The 18,591-nt window shown below is 33.7% G+C and overlaps 1 protein-coding gene across 7 annotated transcripts in view; it reads left to right on the top strand.

Annotated features, from left to right (window-relative positions):
- CACNA2D1 (calcium voltage-gated channel auxiliary subunit alpha2delta 1) overlaps window positions 1-18,591 on the top strand; it is a 425,824-nt gene that overhangs the window by 370,520 nt on the left and 36,713 nt on the right. For 2 of the 7 annotated variants that reach the window (XM_084535079.1, XM_084535078.1), the window contains exons 15-21: window positions 800-889; window positions 3,932-4,000; window positions 5,532-5,606; window positions 7,958-8,032; window positions 11,671-11,727; window positions 15,724-15,795; window positions 17,034-17,105. In XM_084535079.1, the coding sequence (XP_084391205.1) occupies window positions 800-889; window positions 3,932-4,000; window positions 5,532-5,606; window positions 7,958-8,032; window positions 11,671-11,727; window positions 15,724-15,795; window positions 17,034-17,105 (510 nt within the window). The other 5 variants (XM_084535082.1, XM_084535083.1, XM_084535080.1 and 2 more) reach the window with 3 other exon arrangements.

Raw genomic sequence — 18,591 nt, 5'->3', positions numbered from 1 at the left:
TATGTCCAGAAAAGCAAAGAATTATCATAGCAGTTCTCCGTCCTTCCAAGGCCAGGCATGACTTTTTTTGGAAAAAAAAAAAAAAAAAAAAAAAAAAAGTCATTTTTTGGCTTGAATTAGAGTCCTTTGATGCTGTTAAACACTTCCGGATAGGGTCTGGCAAGAAATATTCCTAATATGTTAAGACAAATTGGAAAGGTTGAAGACTGAAACGAGTTTGATGGCATTCGTTTCCAAATCAGACCAGAAGTCTTATATCTCATAAGATCACCAACTCTATCTGCACTCCAGAACTAAAGGAATGTAGGGACTATGCAGGTTTAAAAATCTAAAAGTTTTGTTGCAATAGAGTTATGCAAGTTCTTGGTGTAGGACCCAGCTGTTACCACTCTCTTCATGGCCCACTGTCTCTTCTGGGCTGAAGGCTCTGTGACTTACAATTTCATTATAGCATTAGCAATTGATTTTTGAACAGAAATAATTTTAAATTTCACTTCATAGAAAGACAGCAGTGGATAAGGATCTGTAAGGTCCATGTGAATGAGTGACACTCAAATACAGGAATTGAATTAACTGTAGATACTGTAAACTGAAGACTGAATAGTTGGGTAGTAAATCATAAATAAAAATCATAAATCAAAAATCAAATTTTCATAGTAGTGGTGAATTTTGACTTTTTAAAATCTTTATTTTTTTTTTTCATAGCTTTTCTTTTGATAGTGTTATTTGTTTTTCATTGCTGTTTCTGTACTTTGATCAAATAACTACCTTCTGATGAGTTTACTACACTTTTTGGCAGGAATATCTGGATGTTTTGGGAAGACCGATGGTTTTAGCTGGAGAGAAAGCCAAACAGGTCCAATGGACAAATGTCTATCTGGATGCTCTGGTATGACTGTTATTTATCTCTAGTAAAGTAAGATCTTGATCTATTCAGAAGAAAGGCATGGCAAATCAGTAAATATAGGGCTCCATTTTTCACAGTCCCAATTTTCTCAGACTCAGTGTTCTATAGTTTGAAACATAATATTCTTGCATTTCCAGCATCTGAACTCTTCAATAGAGCAATTTTCCAAACAGCTCATGCTAGTCTTTGGATCTGGATTCTCATGACTGACCTCAACTTTAACAGAGAAAAACAATTAATCCTAATCACAGATCCTTAAGCATAGGTCATGGCTGTCCTCAAATTAACGAAAGAAAAGAAGAAGCAAAATTTTTCCTGTGTTGTACCTGTACAGCACTAGAGATCATTGATTATGTTACTGATGTGTTGTTCTTGCTCTTTTATTATTATTATTAATATTATTTTCTTTTTCTAAGAATTCCATACAGAATGAAACCTGTCAGTTTTACTGGGTATTTGTACAAATTTTGACCTTGGATTTTTAAAGCACTATAGTTAGTGTAATTACTTGCTTGCTCAAGGTAATGATTTCTTTAATTGGGCAGTGTATATAATGGGGAAATAAACAAAAAGATATATGAAGTGCTTTCCTTACTGCTAAATTTATCATTTTGGTCTTGTAAAACAAACATATTCAGGAAACTACAAACTGCAATGTATTATTAGCAGCAATCCAATCTGTTGCTCTAGATAACCTTCTTCTGAGTAACTCCAACTAGGCAAAAATTACTGTAAAATGGTCATCTGGAATCATGTATTTATCCAAGTTCACATAGTCATTTAATGTCATGTTAAAGTCCACTTCCTCCTGTCCTTCAGCATTATTGTAAAGTTTTTATCAGCACATCATAGAACCAAGCGTGACACTGAGGAACCCATTTTTCTTTGGAATTTCAATGGCCAGAAGTTCATTAACCATGTTTTCTTGGTTACTGTTGAGGTACTTACTGGAAACATAAAGGATGTTATGACCAAAGTTCATACGTCTGTACACATCCTGTTGTAAAGTCACGGCTAAATTTGTAACTGGGGATAGAAAGAGATCTGTTTAATGAAGAGTGATACCTGCAGACATCTGTCATATTGTTGTATGCTTTCAGTGTGTTCATTCAGCCTTTCCTTCAAGCTTTTCTGCATGTGTGTGTTTTCCAAGTGTCTTTGTATATATATAATTATATGTACATAATTATGTACAAAAAAAATGTGTATTTGCATATGCATGTATATATAAAAAGTAGGACGTCTTAGTAATATATTTATTAGATGAAGACCAACCCAAGCTAAACTGTTGAGGTAAAGGTTGAAATCTGTGGACTTTCTCATCACAGATGAGGGCACAGGTGTGTCTAATCCACTCTGTTTTGTTCCCCCCTCCCAGTGGTTGGTGTTAACTGAAACTGATTTGTAACACTGGTTCTTTATCTTAAGTTCCCTAAAGCAAGCTCCTGTAGGCCTTGTCCTTCTTGTACCTCATCACTTTGTCCTATTGTTTTTCTCTTACTGTGTCAGAAGAGTTGATTCCAGCTTTTGGGGGCAAAGGTCACATGTGAATTCAGCCTGCTGGAGTGTTACACTTTTTGAAAATACTATTGTAAGGTTTAAATTCAAATCATGAAGTCCTAAAGGGGTACTCTAACTTGAGGCTGTCTTTCAAGACTGTCTCTAATAATTTGATGCATTGTGGCAATTTGGACATCTTTTCTCACCCTTCTGTGTCTGCAATACTTTTGCTCTGGCCTTACTTTCTGCAAGACAATCCCAGAATTTTCAGATGCTTTTATATTTTCCAGTTATTCACAATTTATTCACAGTCATTGCCCTCTCTTATTGAACACTGGGAGAATGGGGGAGGGTGTTTTATTATTTATCTCTTCAATGTTTTATTATTTATCCCCTCCCCTGTTTTATTATTTATCTCTTCAATGGTCCTACTAAAGAATATCCCCATATCTTTTCCTCTAATTCATCTCCAGTTCTCCTTCTCTTACTCTCTGAAAAAGTCTACTTCTTTTCACCTTGCTTGTTGTAACTTTACTAACCCCAGTCTCATCACCTTTCAGTTTGATACAGAAAATTAAGTTCATGAAAGATGCGTTACATTTCAAAAAGATTCTAGTAGATAGAGTAAAGGGAGAGTTGATTTCATCAAAGTGAGTTCATAAAGTATTCTAGCTTATTTTATTCTAATGAAGTAAAGAGAGGTCATGACTCCTCACTAAAGATACACAGAAGAAGGAACTATCAGAGAAAGAAAATAAAATTTGAAATAAAAAATAAACAGTACAAAAATGTTAGAAACCTACCTGTGAACAATTTAGGATGGAAAACCAATCCTTTCTCATTATCTAAATGTATGATTTTCTGAATCCTATATTTGTTATGGATTGTGACTGTTAAAGGAAAAGCAAATTTCTTATATCTTCCCAAATAAGTTCAAATTCTTTGCCTCAGTACCAGAAGAGACTATGTGATTTTGTAGAACTGATGAGGTTAATTGCAAGAGTTTGGAAAGTAGTGATGATATGAAAACTTGATATGATGATATCATTTCATATCATGATGATATGAAATCCACCATTACCTGGTAGATTTTTCTATGTTTTTGCTTAACAGTATTTGTTGACTACCTATTAACTATCTTTTAGTTTGGTCTGGCTTTTTTACTTTTCCTTTTTTCTACTATCCAACGATATTAGTATAGTGAGAGCTGTAGCTATTAACTCATTTTCATAACATTTAGGTTTTATTAAACTATTACATCCCAAGTTGTTGCACACCATCTATTTTAAAAAGCAACGTATTATTTTCATTCATACATGTTCACAAAAAAAAATGCAATTTCAACTTCCTATGGATAAAATCAATGAAGTGTAGCTACCATTCTTTTTTCAAACTTAAAGTCAAGATTCTAATCTAGAATTTAGCTACTGTAATCCGTGGATTTTTCTAATATATTATAGCTCAATATTTGTTATTTAATTAAAAAGTTTTTTTTTATCCCATCTTGATGTGATTGTTTCCTAGGAGCTGGGCCTTGTGATTACAGGAACTCTGCCTGTCTTCAATCTAACAAAGGAACAAAATGGGAAAATAGTAAGCTTTTTCTTCAAGTAAAACAAACGTATTTCAGTTATTTGAATTAAATTTAATGCTTAAATACAGTGAAAAAAAAATGTGTATTTCCACAAAACTTTCTACAGTTTAATTGTCTTCTACATCAGAAACTAATGTGTCATCTAGTTGCCTGATAACCTCCTGGAAACAAGAAAACGTAGATGACCCTTTTTGTAGTTCTAAGTTTCAGGGTATGACATTCCTTGATCTATCTCCGTGACCTGATGGCAGTGAAAATGAGCTGAGGGCTCAGTAAATGGGAAAATAGAAGAAGATATAATTTAGGCCTTGCCAGAAAGGAAGCCCAGATAATTTATAACTTATCAGTGAAGCTATGACATTTCAGGGTAAAAGACAAAGATGTAGAGACTTTAAATAAACTGGTTGTAATGATAATACAAAATAGCACTGTGTATGCATATTAAAATCTAAGTATTAAATACATTTCCCTACTTCTATTACTGTCTGATAAGGAATCAGTTTATGTCCTCTTTCCAAAATCAGAATGTTGCTTTTTAAATATCAGATTTAGATTATGCTTTACGGTACATGGTAAAATACTACACCTTTGATATGATACTTATGTTCATTCAGATCAGAATATATAGAGGTTTAGCCAATATATTCTTTTGTTTAGATTCTCTGAGTTTATATATTCTGTTTAGATATTCTGAAGGAATAAATACAAATTTGATCACTACCATTTCTTTTATTTATTTTCAGAATAGCACTCTTAGTTTCCAATTAAAAACAAACAAACAAAAAGTTTTCATGGTCTAATCTATAGGATAATGCCTGGAATTCACTCTAATTGAAGTCTAAGTCTAATTGCAAAGCTAAAGAGTAACAATTATCAAAAGATGTCTTTCTGAGAAGTAAAACAGCCTTGGTCTTGTACAGAAGACCTGGAACTAGAGGGAAAAAAAAAAAAAGAAAAAAAAAAAGGAAAAAAAACCACAACATATCTCTTTGTCTTATGTCTCTACTTGAATGCTAGGAGACAGACAGCAAAATACATCTCTGACACATATTTCAAATTTAAATAAAAAGAATGAACAAGTTACAAGTTACAAGTTACAAGTGAAGTAAATGTATACGCAGAGTCCTTGATTTCAAATGATTGTCACTTATTTGATTTTGGTTTTATTCATCATTGTACCATAGCCAAAAGAGGTTAATTGTCAACCTGAGGATGTATTAGTAGCTCTATATAGTTTATACCAATTTGACAAAGAGCATCTTTCACCTCTTTTGTTCTTGCATTTATTGTTTGTTCATTCAGAAAAGCATCTGTATTCATCTTCATAAACCATTTTCCAATTCTATACTAACTTTTGAGTATTATTTTGAATCACTTTTATTATTATTTGAAGTATTTAAAATAGGCACATAAGTGAATAAGCAACTTTTCAAGTAGTATGGTTAAATGAGAGATGAAGGCAAAATTAAAATTCAATGTCTTGCATTGCAAATATGTCAAGCATACTCTAACATTTTGGAATCTTACCAGAATCAGCTGATTCTTGGAGTAATGGGGGTTGATGTCTCTCTGGAGGACATAAAAAAACTGACACCCCGCTTTACGGTGAGTTGCTTGTGTTGGTGGTTTTTACAATGTACAATTTATGTATAATTTCTTTGTGTGCTCTTTCATAAGTCATACAGCAATGACTGGATGTGAGTCAAAATACCAGCAGGGTTCTTTTCATATATTCTTTTGCATTGTTGTAGATTTTCTGACAGTTTTCTCTCCAGTTGTTTCTTTGCTTCTGTATGAATTGTCCATCAGTATGCATCCACAAAAGCTAAGTTTTACATCAGGTGGCATATTCCAATTACTTATTATTTTGTAGCCTTAGGCTGCTGTCCAGTCAAGTGTTTGGTTCTTATCACAGTGCAAAATGAACAATTACTAAAGGTAGTAATAATACCTAGTAGCATTTATATAGGACCGTTCTTTATAGAAAAATTCTTAAATATATATATCTGTACACTACCCAGTATGACTGATTTTTTATATTTAGACATCTAGTTAGGGAATTTCCAAGAAAATAACCAGTACTGTTGAAAACAACATCTTGGGAAGTAAAGGGACATCATGAATTTCACCAAAGGCAAATACAGAGTCCTCAATCTAGGATGCAATAATCCCATGCCACAGTACAAGCTGCGTACCGATTGCCTGAAAAGGCATGTCCGCCTTTATAATGGAGGACAAGCTGAACATAAACCAGCGATGTGTCCTTACAGTAAAAAAGGTCATCTGTGTAGTAAATATCTTCATAATCCCTCATCAGGAGTACTGTGTCTGAGTTTGATTTCCCCAGTACAAGAAATACATTCAGATGCTGGGCAGGGTCCAATGCAGAGCCACTAAGCTAGTCAGAGGGCTGGAGTACATGGCATATGAGGAGATGGGTTTGTTCATACTGAAGAAGAAAAAAACAAGTGGGGATCTAATTTTTCATTCTCACGTACCTAATTGGAGTTGTAGAGAAGATCATAGAATTACAGAATCGTTTGGGTTAGAAGGGACCTTTAAAGATCACTTAGTCCAACCTCCCTTGTCATAAGCAGTGACATCTTTAGATCAGGCTGCCCAAAGCCCCATCCAGCTTGGACTTCTGGAGGTGGGGCATCCAACAGTGCCTCACCATCCCCATACTGAAGAAATTATTCTTGATATCTAATCTCAATCTACCCTGTTTCAGTTTAAAACTATTACCCCTTGTCCTACTACTACATGTCTGTTTTTCTTATTAGCCTGTTTTAAGCATCTAAAGGCTGCAGTGAAGTCTCCCCAGAGCTTTCTGTTCTCCAGGCTGAACAATCCCAGCTTTCTCATCCTTTCTTCAAAGGAGAGGTGTTCTAGCCCTTTTAAAATTTTTGTGGCCCTCCCCTGGACCCACTCCAATAGGTCTGTGTCTTTCTTGTGGTGTGGGCCCCAGAGCTGAACACGGGGTCCAGATGGGTTCTCACAAGAGCAAAGCAGAGTGGGAGAAACCCCTCCCTTGGTCTGCTGGCCACACTTTTGATGAAGCCCAGGATACAGTTGTCTTTCTGGGCTGCAAGCATTCGCTGATGTTCAATTTTTCATCCACCAGTAACCCTAAGTCCTTCTCTGCAGGGTTTCTCATGATCTATTCATCCCTCTTTACTGATGTTTGGGATTGGCCTTAGCCAGGTGCAGCACCTTGTACTTGTCCTTGTTGAACTTCATGAAGTTCATGTGGGCCCACTTCTTAAGTCTGTCAAGGTTCCTCTGGATGGCATCACTTCCTTCTATTGTGTCAGCTGCATCACTCAACTTGCTATCATCCACATGCTTGCTGTGGTTGTACCTGTTCTGTCTGTCATTAATAAAGATATTAAACAGTAGTGGTCCCAATATATATATGAGGGACAACACTCATCACTGATCTTTGGCTGGTCACTGAACCATTGAATGCAACTCTCTGGATGGACCTAGATTGACCCAGACTTTTCTTGGAGGTTTATAGCAAAAGAAAAGAGTCAATCATTGTAATTGTGTGAGGAGAACTTCCGGCTAGAAATAAGGAAAAACAATTACTGTGAGGGAGGTTAAACATGAGCAGGTTGCCTGCAGAGGTTGTGGAACCTCCATGCTTGGAGGTATTCAAAGACCTTCTGCAAACATGTCTAAGCTTGAATTAGGGTCTTGTTTTTAATTTATCTCTGCTTTTAGTGGAGGGTTGGACCAGGTGACCTCCAGAGGTTCTATAAGCCCAAACTATTCTGTCAAGTTCACGCGTCTAAAAGAGCAAACATTCAAAAATTTTCTTATTGAGATTAATATCTCACATATTTCGTGATGCCTGAGGCAAAGTATTTTACTAAATGTGGGCATTGTTTTAAAACCACTGATTAATTCTATTACTTAAAGCTTTAATGCCACACTTTACTTCTTTCTTTCAGCTTTGTCCAAATGGATATTATTTTGCAATTGATCCTAATGGGTATGTGCTACTTCATCCAAATCTTCAACCAAAGGTATGAAAAGCCTTCTAATATAGTTCTTTGTAGTATGGGAACATTGTCAAAAACATAACATAACAGAAATATATAAGGTCTTTCTAAAGTTCAAGAGAACAATAGTAAAGAATTCTCCATTGTGGGATGTCAGGAAAATCCACAGTGTGTGTATGGCTTCATGTAAATCCATTTTCATTTTAGACTAATATTGGCTTCTGTTGAATTTGGTTATAAATAAAATAAAATAAGAAAAGTAGATGTATATTTTACACATGCATTTATAGGTGTGAAATAAGTGTTGTGATGCTTTCTCATTTCAGAATTTGAAACTTTCATACTTGAAAAATCACAGAAAACAGGGACTAGTACACACTTTTTTTTTACTTTTTTACTTTTTTTTTTTTTTTCAGTGGTGATGGTGGTCATTTCTTTTGCTTAGTTTCTGTTTACCAGAGCTGAAACAAACCTCTGATGCAGAGTTGGGGCGGATCTAGAAAATCACTCTTTCCCAGAATGGTAGATTTTACTTCAACTTGAGAAAGGTCTTTCAGACACAGAACATTTATCTAAATCTAATTAGGACACATTTTTCCTCAAAGTTCAGTAAAGTTTAAGACCAAGATTTTAGTCTGGCTTCTTATCAGTGTAGTTCTGACCCTGCAAGGTCTGCTACATTAAATGTATCTCCTTATAGAAGTCACCTGGCTTTGATAAGATATTTCAAGGTGAATGGCTGATTATTATTATTTTTTTTTTAAATTTTTATTCAGAAATCAGAACTTCAAACTCTATTTTAGTGAAGGGTTTCTCCATGTCAACAAATCTTTTGTTTAATGGAATATTTCAAAATGCTTTAAACATACTTTTTTAGAAACATACTTTTGGCAAATTTTGTTCACAGTGCACAAATGCACCATTCTATAACAGGCAAAATTAAAACTGAATTAATAAAAATAAATAAATAAATAATCTCCAGGTTGATAGAATAATGTACAGATAACAGTTCAGAAATTATTGCAAATCACTGCAGATCAAAGAGCACATCCATGTAGTTTAGCTGTCAATATTAACGTTTCTTATTTAGATGATTTGAGTAATATATGGGCATGATAAAAGCAAGAACTTAATACACAAGCAAATAAGGCTAGTATGGCTTTTAAACTTCAGTGGCACCCTACTCACATATATCATTTATTTCTTAGCACTTAGTACACTTAAGAGAAACTTCTTAAGTAATTAAAGCCTGTACTTGCTGCCTTTAGGCATGGAAATACTGTGTTTAGTAAATTGGATGCATATTCATCACTTTATTCCTCCTAGCCATGTTCCTGTGGCAGAGTAGCAGCAACTCTTTGACCTCATAGCTGTGCAACTGTCCTCTCTCGATTATTCACCAGAGTCCTACAATAGCTACAAGAGGGATTTTTCAGTACTCCAGCATATTTAACTGTCAAAGGCAGGGAAATAAATGATCTACATATTTTAGTAATTCATTTAATTTTCAAGATGAGGGAATTTGCATTGTGAATATGTGAATTAATTTCCTGAAGCAATAAAAATGTTTGAAATCTTTTGCCAAGTGTGTAGCAAAAGAAATGTATGCTTTTTGAGAAGAGAAGGAATAACTCAGTCTTAAGTATTGATGGAATATCCTTGTTAATTTATTTTGAAAGTATACTTTTAAAAAGAAAAACAAGAAGAAAAAGAAGGGTTTTGTATTTTTTTATAGGTTTTCTCAATTTGTGAGCACTTCAATTTCTATATATATACATTTGGTTTTCATAACGTGTTAAAAACTGAAAGTTTTGATTTGATGATTATGCTTGGGGAAATATTCTGAGACAAATAATTGTATCATTATTTAGAATCTTTTCTTCAGTAGAGATAATTAGAAATTCAGATGCTGGCAGGTGGTTTACTTTTTCCTTATATGCAAATTATACTAGCATTTTGTTAACAGAAGGAATATAAAATGAAGCAATGTAGCATTCTCATTTAGGCACCATTTTGTGTGAAACTAGTAGATACGGATTCTGTTCATCTCGTACGTGCAATTATTCTGCAGTGTAAACTCACAACACTAAAGAACTTTTGTTAGAGAATGAAAAATTCATCTCTTCCCAACAAAATCTGGGCAGATTGAGACAGATTATTAGGAAACTAATTATCATAATTTCTCTGCATAGATTTTTTTACTTAAAGGATATAGAAGTCTGGAGCTGCTTACAAGTACTGCTCAAATGTTTGATTTACAGTATGTTAAAAAAAAAGGATATTTTATATGTGATGTGTTTTATGTCATAGAATAATATCAAAATGTAATATTAAGCCTGTGCATTATTATTGTTATTATTGTTATTAACAGTTACACAGACTAGACTTTTTCACTCCCAGTTTGTTTGGGGTAGTGCATGCTATACAGACTGAAACAAGAACTACGTTTTAAAACTAAGGTACACTCCAAAGACGGATGTATTTAGAACTCATGGACTTCCTTTAACATGTCATATTAATTTTAGTTGAACATCCTGGTAGCCGTTAATATATTAACTAACAACATCTTAACCCTCTTTGACAGCAGTTTTTCTGTAGATGTAAACTAAAACATAACTACGTATTTACCTTTGAAGAGGTGAGGGTGTGTTAAACTTCCAGTAGTGCCTTCTTCTCAATGTCTTTCCTTCTGAAAATCTGTTACCTGAAATCAAAACTGGTTCAACACAATGAATATTTTGAGAAAGTCTTGCAGCATCATATCACAAAAAATAATTATAATAATTAAAAAAATCCTTAGAAACTCTGAACTTGTGAAGTTGTTTGTACAAACGAAAAAATTCTTAAAAAGGCAGATTCAAAAGCAGGTTAAAAACTTTTCCATTATGTTTATTTTTGTGCATGTAAACTATGTCAAAGCATAACATTGGAAACATTTTTAAACATTCATTTTAATATGGTTTTAAATTATTTTTTTTTCAATTTTCTGTAATTAGTTATATTACATTTTTAAGCAAATACTTATTTTTGCATTTTTTCTTCTCATGTGTGTGTTTTCACATTCTTCTGGGAAAAAAACAGGTACCTGTCCCACCAAATAAGTATAGTCACTAGACTGACTAGTTAGTTTGCATTAAGCATGTGTTAACAAGATCAGTCTTAATTAGATAAGATTTGAAAATAGTGAGTAATTCAGGTTTTGATATTCATTCTAAGTATTAGCATCCTATTCTTCACTTTTCTTATGGTTCTGATCAGCTAATTGTAATTATAAAACTCCACGTGCTTTCAGTAGGGTTTGGTATTGACCTTATGGTTTATATTTTGAAAGAAATGTAGGGGAAGATAGAGGGTTAAGAGCAGAGAGAACAGTAAACAAAAGTTGAAACTCTTATTCCACATTTTAATTCTGGCTGAGTACCTTGGGAAGGAGAGATCTCTGTTAATATTGTTTAACATATGTTTATATTTTGTTTCCTGTTACAAAACCTGTGTGTAACTCTGATAGAGAGCTTGGAACTCCTGGGCAGAATGAGGGCTAGTCCCTGGGTCCAGTATATATGCACTAGAAAATAGAGATGTGTAGGGAAGATTTCACTTCTATAAGCAGGCTGTTTACTAATAGTGTAAAAATATAAATTACTGCTTTTTTATTACTTCAGCATATTGGTGTGGGCATACCAAAAGTTAATTTGAGAAAAAGGAGACCCAATGTACAGGTAACTTTGGATGGAGGTGATTAGTGAATTAGAGTGCATAGACCTGGAAATAAATGTTAGAAAGTTTCTGTCCTGCTTGCTAGGAAAAATCTAACTAAAAAAGTGTTTACTTTGACAAACAGCTTCCAAAGCATGAAGCCTGCATCCTTTCTTGTTTAAATAATAAAAAAACATGTTAGTGGCTGTAGTGAAGGGTGTTCCATTAAATTATGGTGCTTTACTAATAGGTGCTAATTAGAGCTGTGTTGTAAAAATTATTCTTCAGATTTTGAAATAAATTTGAAGACTGGGAAAAAAAAAAAAAAAAAAAAAGAGAGACTACTTGTGCTGGCTTTGCTTGCATAAACCATAAGTCGAGAGAATGACTTATGACTTTATTGCCAAGATTAATTGTACAGTATATGCTGTATAACCGAATTTTAATAAGATGGTCAGTGTTTGTTTGTTTGTTTTTCCACATAAGTCAGAGCAGGACATGATATCATGTCAGAGCAGGAAATAATATCTATTATTTATGTAAGGTTTATCAGATTAGTAAATCCAAATGCAGAAGATTAACTGTAATTAAACCAAACAGCGAAAGGGAAATTTAGTTACATTTATGTAATTCAAGAACAGAAAACACCTAATGAAAACTTAAAAAAAAAAAAAAAAAAGGAATTAAAGGAATAGATTAACTACGTAACAAGAAAATAACAAAATTAGACGCAGTATATCCTGATAACATTTTAAACATGGGAATATATCATGCAAAACTAATTGCTTGCATAGCAACAACAGTAAAATCACGGTTTAAAGTCCTCATCTATTTTAAGTCATTGATTTCACCAAGTCTCAAATGACTGTTCTTATACATCTAGAAGACCTTGGGCTAAATTTTTTTGTATGTGCTGGAGAAATCAGCACTGGCACATACCAAATCTCAATTTTCAGAGCGCAGCTGGTTCTTCAGTGAATTGAGGTGTAATTTTGCTGTGGCTGGGTTCTCCTAGCTGTGCCATCTGCTCAGGAAAAGCATTGGGCTCCCACCCATGTTGCAAGCTGCTCTTTGGACTTCCCCTAGGGCCCAGGATTTTTCTGCCTTCTTATCATCGTTAGTTGTAAAGCCTAACAGCCCACATCTTCATCAGTACCCCAGGTATAAACAGGAAATAGGTTCCTGCAACTCACACCAAGGAAAGCCGTCCACATAATTTGTGAGAATACTGACCTCCCAAATGCACACATTAATTTTCTTATGTTGCTGCACCAGTTCTTTCTTTCTTTGTTTCCTTCTTGATTTGTCATTGAAGTAATAGATCTTAGCCTTTATTTTTCATGCTGAAAATGGATTGCATTTCCCTTCATTTGCATGCTTCATTGCTAGTGATTTACTTCTGTTTTGTTTTATTAAGTTGTGCTGGTGAATGTAGTGGTGTTGTGCTTATTCTAGTCATGTTGCGTGCATGACTGAATAAAGAGAAGAGCAAACTGAACATTAAGTTTGTTTCTTCGTGGCTTGGAATAAACCCTACAAAATGGCAACCTAGGAAGAGAAAATTATGGAGCCCAAATACTGGTAAATACACACTCTGGGAAAAAAAGACATAGTGGGTAACAAACAATCTTTAAAGTAGTGGGCTAAGAATTTTCTAATCTCTAAGAGATTTTTTGTGCCTCAAGCACATCACATAATGTATTTCTGTATATGCTTTATTTCTTCATATATAAAATGCCATTAATACCTGATAAAGAATGTGTGGTGATATAACATCTTAAAAAGAACAAGGAAAGCTTGTGAATGTGTACTTTAATTTTGACAGACTGATAAATTTATCTATTTGTCTTTGGGACTCCTTAACTATGGATAACCCGGGTTATCATTTGAAATGAGTATTATTGATTTGATGTGATGGCTTTTTTATTTCTTTTTTTTACCATTTCTTTTCTTTTCTGTTCCTTTGTGTGTTGGAATGGAATGTGAACTTCATAAATGCAACTTCTGCCATGGTAATGCCTTCATGCATGCTGTTTGGGTTTGACCATGCTATTCATTATCCATTGCATGTAAGAAAATGTATTTTTTATTTATTTTTACATTTTATCCTTTTGCTATTTATTTTGAGGGTGTGGATTTGTTGGGGAAGAAAAGAAAATGCATTAGAAAAGGCTGTACTGAATGTATTGAATTAGTATAGATCATATTTTAATCTTGTGTTAAAGGTACAAGTTTTATTTATCCTTTATAAATAAGAAAATTAAAATTTATTTGAAGTTACCAGTAGGCATTAAAAAAATAATCCAGATTCTTTGTCTGAAATCTTTCCAGTGCATGAAAAAATTTCTTCACTTTTCCCTTAGCAGAGAGCAAGTCTTACTTGATAAGAAAATGAATTCCCTATACCTAGAAACAGGTACATTTGTACCTTAAGAATATGAAGGAATAGTCATTTATCTTCTAATACTGTTCTATATTACAGTCTTGAAAATAAGTACTAGTGTCCAGATTATTATATGAAGTCATCTTTTATATGCTTTTACATTATATGAAGGCATCTTTTATCAGCTATTCAGGACAACTTTCTTCCAATATGAACTGGGAATATACACCTAAATTGTGATGAAACATGCTTGCATTCTTCCATAGAAGTCATATGTGCATTCATCATATACCTTTGCCAGAGTATGTTGTCTAATTCCAACTGTTGTCTACTAGCATAAAAGGAATATAATCATCATTTTAAAGAAGGGACTTCAGTGTATCCTACAACTACGTTAGTATAGTTGGGTTGATATAGTTGGTCTTGAGATCCTTTAATATGTGAACCATCCTATTACAAAGGATATATGTATATCATTCAAAATAAATTAATAAAACTGGATTCATATCCTATTCTAAAGTATCAGATTGAAATGGTTAAATAATAAATTTCCATAGTTCTTTCTCCTAAGATCCTTCATCAGGTGGGTATATTAAATAACTTATGAGCGATGAGGATCAAGGATTTTTATACCACATTTAAGGACAGTTAATATTATTTGGCAGCAATATCAAGTCAATGGGACTTAGCCAAAATTCCTTAAAAAAAAAAAAAGTCAGATTCCGGACAGTTCACGTGGAAGACAGCTCTGTCCAAGTAAATGCAAACTGCAACTGAGAAGGGAGTAGAGCCTGCTGGGTGGCTGGAGCTAGTTCAGCAGAGCTGGACCTAGCAATAGCACAGTACTGGGTCTTCCTGCTCTCCTCAGAGATGTGGATCACGGCAGATGCAAACCATCTGTAGTGGACGGTAGATATCACGACATCCACAGGTCTTGAAGCTCCCAGGTCACAGCATTTCTGTGATGTAGGTTTCTATCTTTTAAACAGAGATAGGAGTACTGATGTCAAGAGAAATGCATTCAAAACTGCCAGATGTTCAGGGAAGTCCTTTAGTGCCCACAATAATAATGATTTTATTTTGTTATAAGAAATAAATCTTTTATTGCAATCGCTGTCCCTTTGAGTCTTGAACCACAGTCCATTCCCATCTCAAAACAACAAGTCTGTACTCTTGTTTTTGGCAAAACTGCAAAGTAGTACAATTGTTTCATCTTACTGGCCAGCTGGAAAACTTTCCCAACTTTCCCCCTCCCTTTTTGAAGGCAGGATGCCTTGTAGGAGATGCTTCCTCTGACATTTCTTCTCTCACCTTAGTCTGTGGCAGCAGGGGAAACAACCTCCCAACGTGAACCCCCTGCTTAACAGACTGTGGACAGACACTAGTCATTAGGATTAATCTGATTTTCACTTGCCTAATTCGCCTCTCTATCCAATTAAATAAAATAAATGACAAAGAGCTGCTAGGAATTTTTTATGTTATAAGAGATTAAAACAAATGAGTAAGCAAGTAGCTTGCATGGGTAAGTAAGTAGTTTACTTTAAAGTGAAGGGATTAGAATGATTTCTAGCAATTTATCTGTAACATTACAGTACTCTGTCTTTATTTTTTGGTCACTTAATATCTTATGCTCCAGAATCCAAAATCCCAGGAGCCAGTTACGCTGGATTTTCTAGACGCTGAATTGGAAAATGATATTAAAGTTGAGGTGAGATTGACTGCATTCTTAGTACGTGGTACTTGTATTTTATTGTGTAATAACTGAAAAGCAATACATGTTCTAGATTTTGAATGGAAACCTATTTCACTCAAAAATTTCAATTCAAAAATTCAAGATGTTGACTTAGAGCAATGAAGTTATAATGAAAGGTTTTTACAAATTAAGCTCAGTTTATTCTTAAGCAAAGACAATGAACTATATTTCTCTCATTTTGAAAGTTACCATAATTGCTATTTAAATAATTTTTCTCCAGTCTCCTTTATTAAGTGCTAATTCATGGGAAGGGAAAATTTGTAAATTTTTTTAGAAATAGAACACTTCTCAGAGGATATTAATCTATTATCTGAAATATTTTAAAGCTTTATATTTTTTTTCCCTCTCTGCATTGATTTTGATTAATACAAACTTACTGCTGTGGTAAGGAAATGAGAAATAAAGTTACTTAAGTTGTTGACAACAAAATGAATTGCTATGTATATTTTTGAATTACTAATTTCACAGTACTTATAAATCATTTACTTATTACTTATAAGTAATTTACTTATTTACTTATTTACAGTAATTTACATTTAGTAATTTACATTTAAAATAATTTTTATTATTACAATAATTACAATAGTAATTTAGTAATTTACAATTTTACATAGTAGTAATTTACATTTACTTATTTACTTATAAATCATTTTTAAATAGTTTGTTAATTTTGTGACATAAAATAGAATTTTATTTTAACTTTTAATGTTTTAAAACATTTTTTTTCACTTCATTTGAAATAGTTCTTTCATAATGATAATAATTAGCATTTCTTGGTATCTGTTAAATTCCAGCTTCAGTTTCTTAGAACTGCTGCTTCAGAGAGGAATTTATCTCTGACTGATATAAATCTTTGTTTTGAATCACTGTAACTAGCTGAATCACAGATGTGCTGGGAAGCACTAGAAGTTCTAGACAAAACACATTCTCATCCATGGGATTGTCTTGATATGCAAGGTATACCAGAAATGTTAATACATAAGTCTGTTAATTCAGTCATATTTGGATAAAGCTACTTCTAATTAGAAAAATCAGAAAATAGAAACATTAAAAAAAAAAAAATCAAGATTCATGACTTTCAAATGCCTTACTATTTTCTGTGTTTCTATAAAATGCCTTAAATTACGGGAAACTTTAATCATGTTACATGCAATACCTAGTTCTTATTTTTATTTATTTTTTCTTGCCAATAGATTCGAAAGAAAATGATAGATGGAGAAAGTGGAGAAAAAACATTTGAAACACTGGTCAAGTCCCAAGATGAGGTAAGATAGAAACAGATAACTAGATTTACAGGAGCAAACAAAAAGCATAAAAATACTGTGAAATCGTGGAAAGATGTTCATTTTATAATGTCAGTTTATATCATTTTTTTGCCCGTACATTTGCTAGTTTTACTGGCTTAGAGTAAAAGAAATTATATATATATGAAAAGGATTTTTTTTTTAATTGGTTTCTTTGGTGTGTCTTTAATCAGGTAGTTGTTGATGAGGTCTTGTAGTCTGTTCACCAGGAAGTAGACCCAGCCTACTTCTGTGCATGGATCCTAAAATAAAGTCATTAATTTGCTTGTGGAGGTGTTCAAAGATAGGATTAATAGTTTATATTTTGAATGGGAATAAAGAAAAAAGAAAAAAAAATGTTTATATGCCATAAATGAAGATAACTTGGGATAAGCAATGTCATCTTACAGTTGTATTATTTACTTGTGCTTGTTCAGTTCTTTTTCATTTTCACGTCCAAAATCCAAACTCCTGACAGATCACTAGTGATTTCTCTAACAAGACACAGATATACATGTACATGTATCCTAGCAAAAGGAAATCCTGAAATATGATATGGATCCTTACCTGCATGCCTTTCTTTTTGGCGACTTGAAACAGGAAATCCTGATCAAAGTACCACAGGAGCAGATATGGCAAGAGCATGCTGCACAGTTACATTCACAAACAGCTTTTTGAAATTGTTGCAATCAATGTAAAACAGCTTGAAGATAGCTAATGTAATGGATTATCAGAAGAAAATGAAGAGAATAATACTATTGTTTGGATATGTGCAGATAATTGTTCATGAGTAGTATTAGCTGTTCTCTCCTGTCAATCTCCTGTAACTTTGCTACCTCCAGTGGTTTTGCTGTTTGTACTTAAATGTCAGAAGTCTCCAGTGACATTTTTATTTATTTTTTTTCTCACAAGGCATATGCTACAGAATCCAATCAAGTTAATTACATTTTTAGGCTTGCATTGTTGTTTTAAGGAGAGTCTATCCAAGTCTGTGGGTGAAAAAGGCTCTGTGTAGGTGGCTAGAAAAGTGGGGATTAGAGGATCAAAACAAACAAACAAACAAAAAAATATTAACGCCATTGTGGTTGTACAAGAAGTTGCATTCATGGCAAAGTTTTTGAAGAGATCTCAGGCTGTGCTTGCATTTCTCAGGCTGTGTGGTGCCCTTGTGAAAAGTCCATAACAGCTGGCCCTACAGTTGTTTGCCAGAAGAGTGAGGGAGGGAAATTGTTCATGCTGGCAAATGCTGGAGTCAGCTACTGCACTGGGGGGAATGTGACATCCTTGGGTGCATGAGAATGTGTCAGTCATACACAGCCCAGACCACAAACTGAAAGATTTTATTCAAATAGAATAAAATATCTCAAGCCATTTGAACCTAGATGCTTCAAGTCCCCAGTGAAATTAATTTCTCTCACCTTACCTTGCTTTGTGGTGTGAGATGTCTTCCTCTGCTCAGACCCCTCAC

The sequence above is a fragment of the Aythya ferina genome, assembly GCF_964211825.1.
Source record: "Aythya ferina genome assembly, chromosome: 1".
Taxonomy (NCBI): domain Eukaryota; kingdom Metazoa; phylum Chordata; class Aves; order Anseriformes; family Anatidae; genus Aythya; species Aythya ferina.
This window is presented reverse-complemented; position numbering and strand designations above follow the sequence as displayed.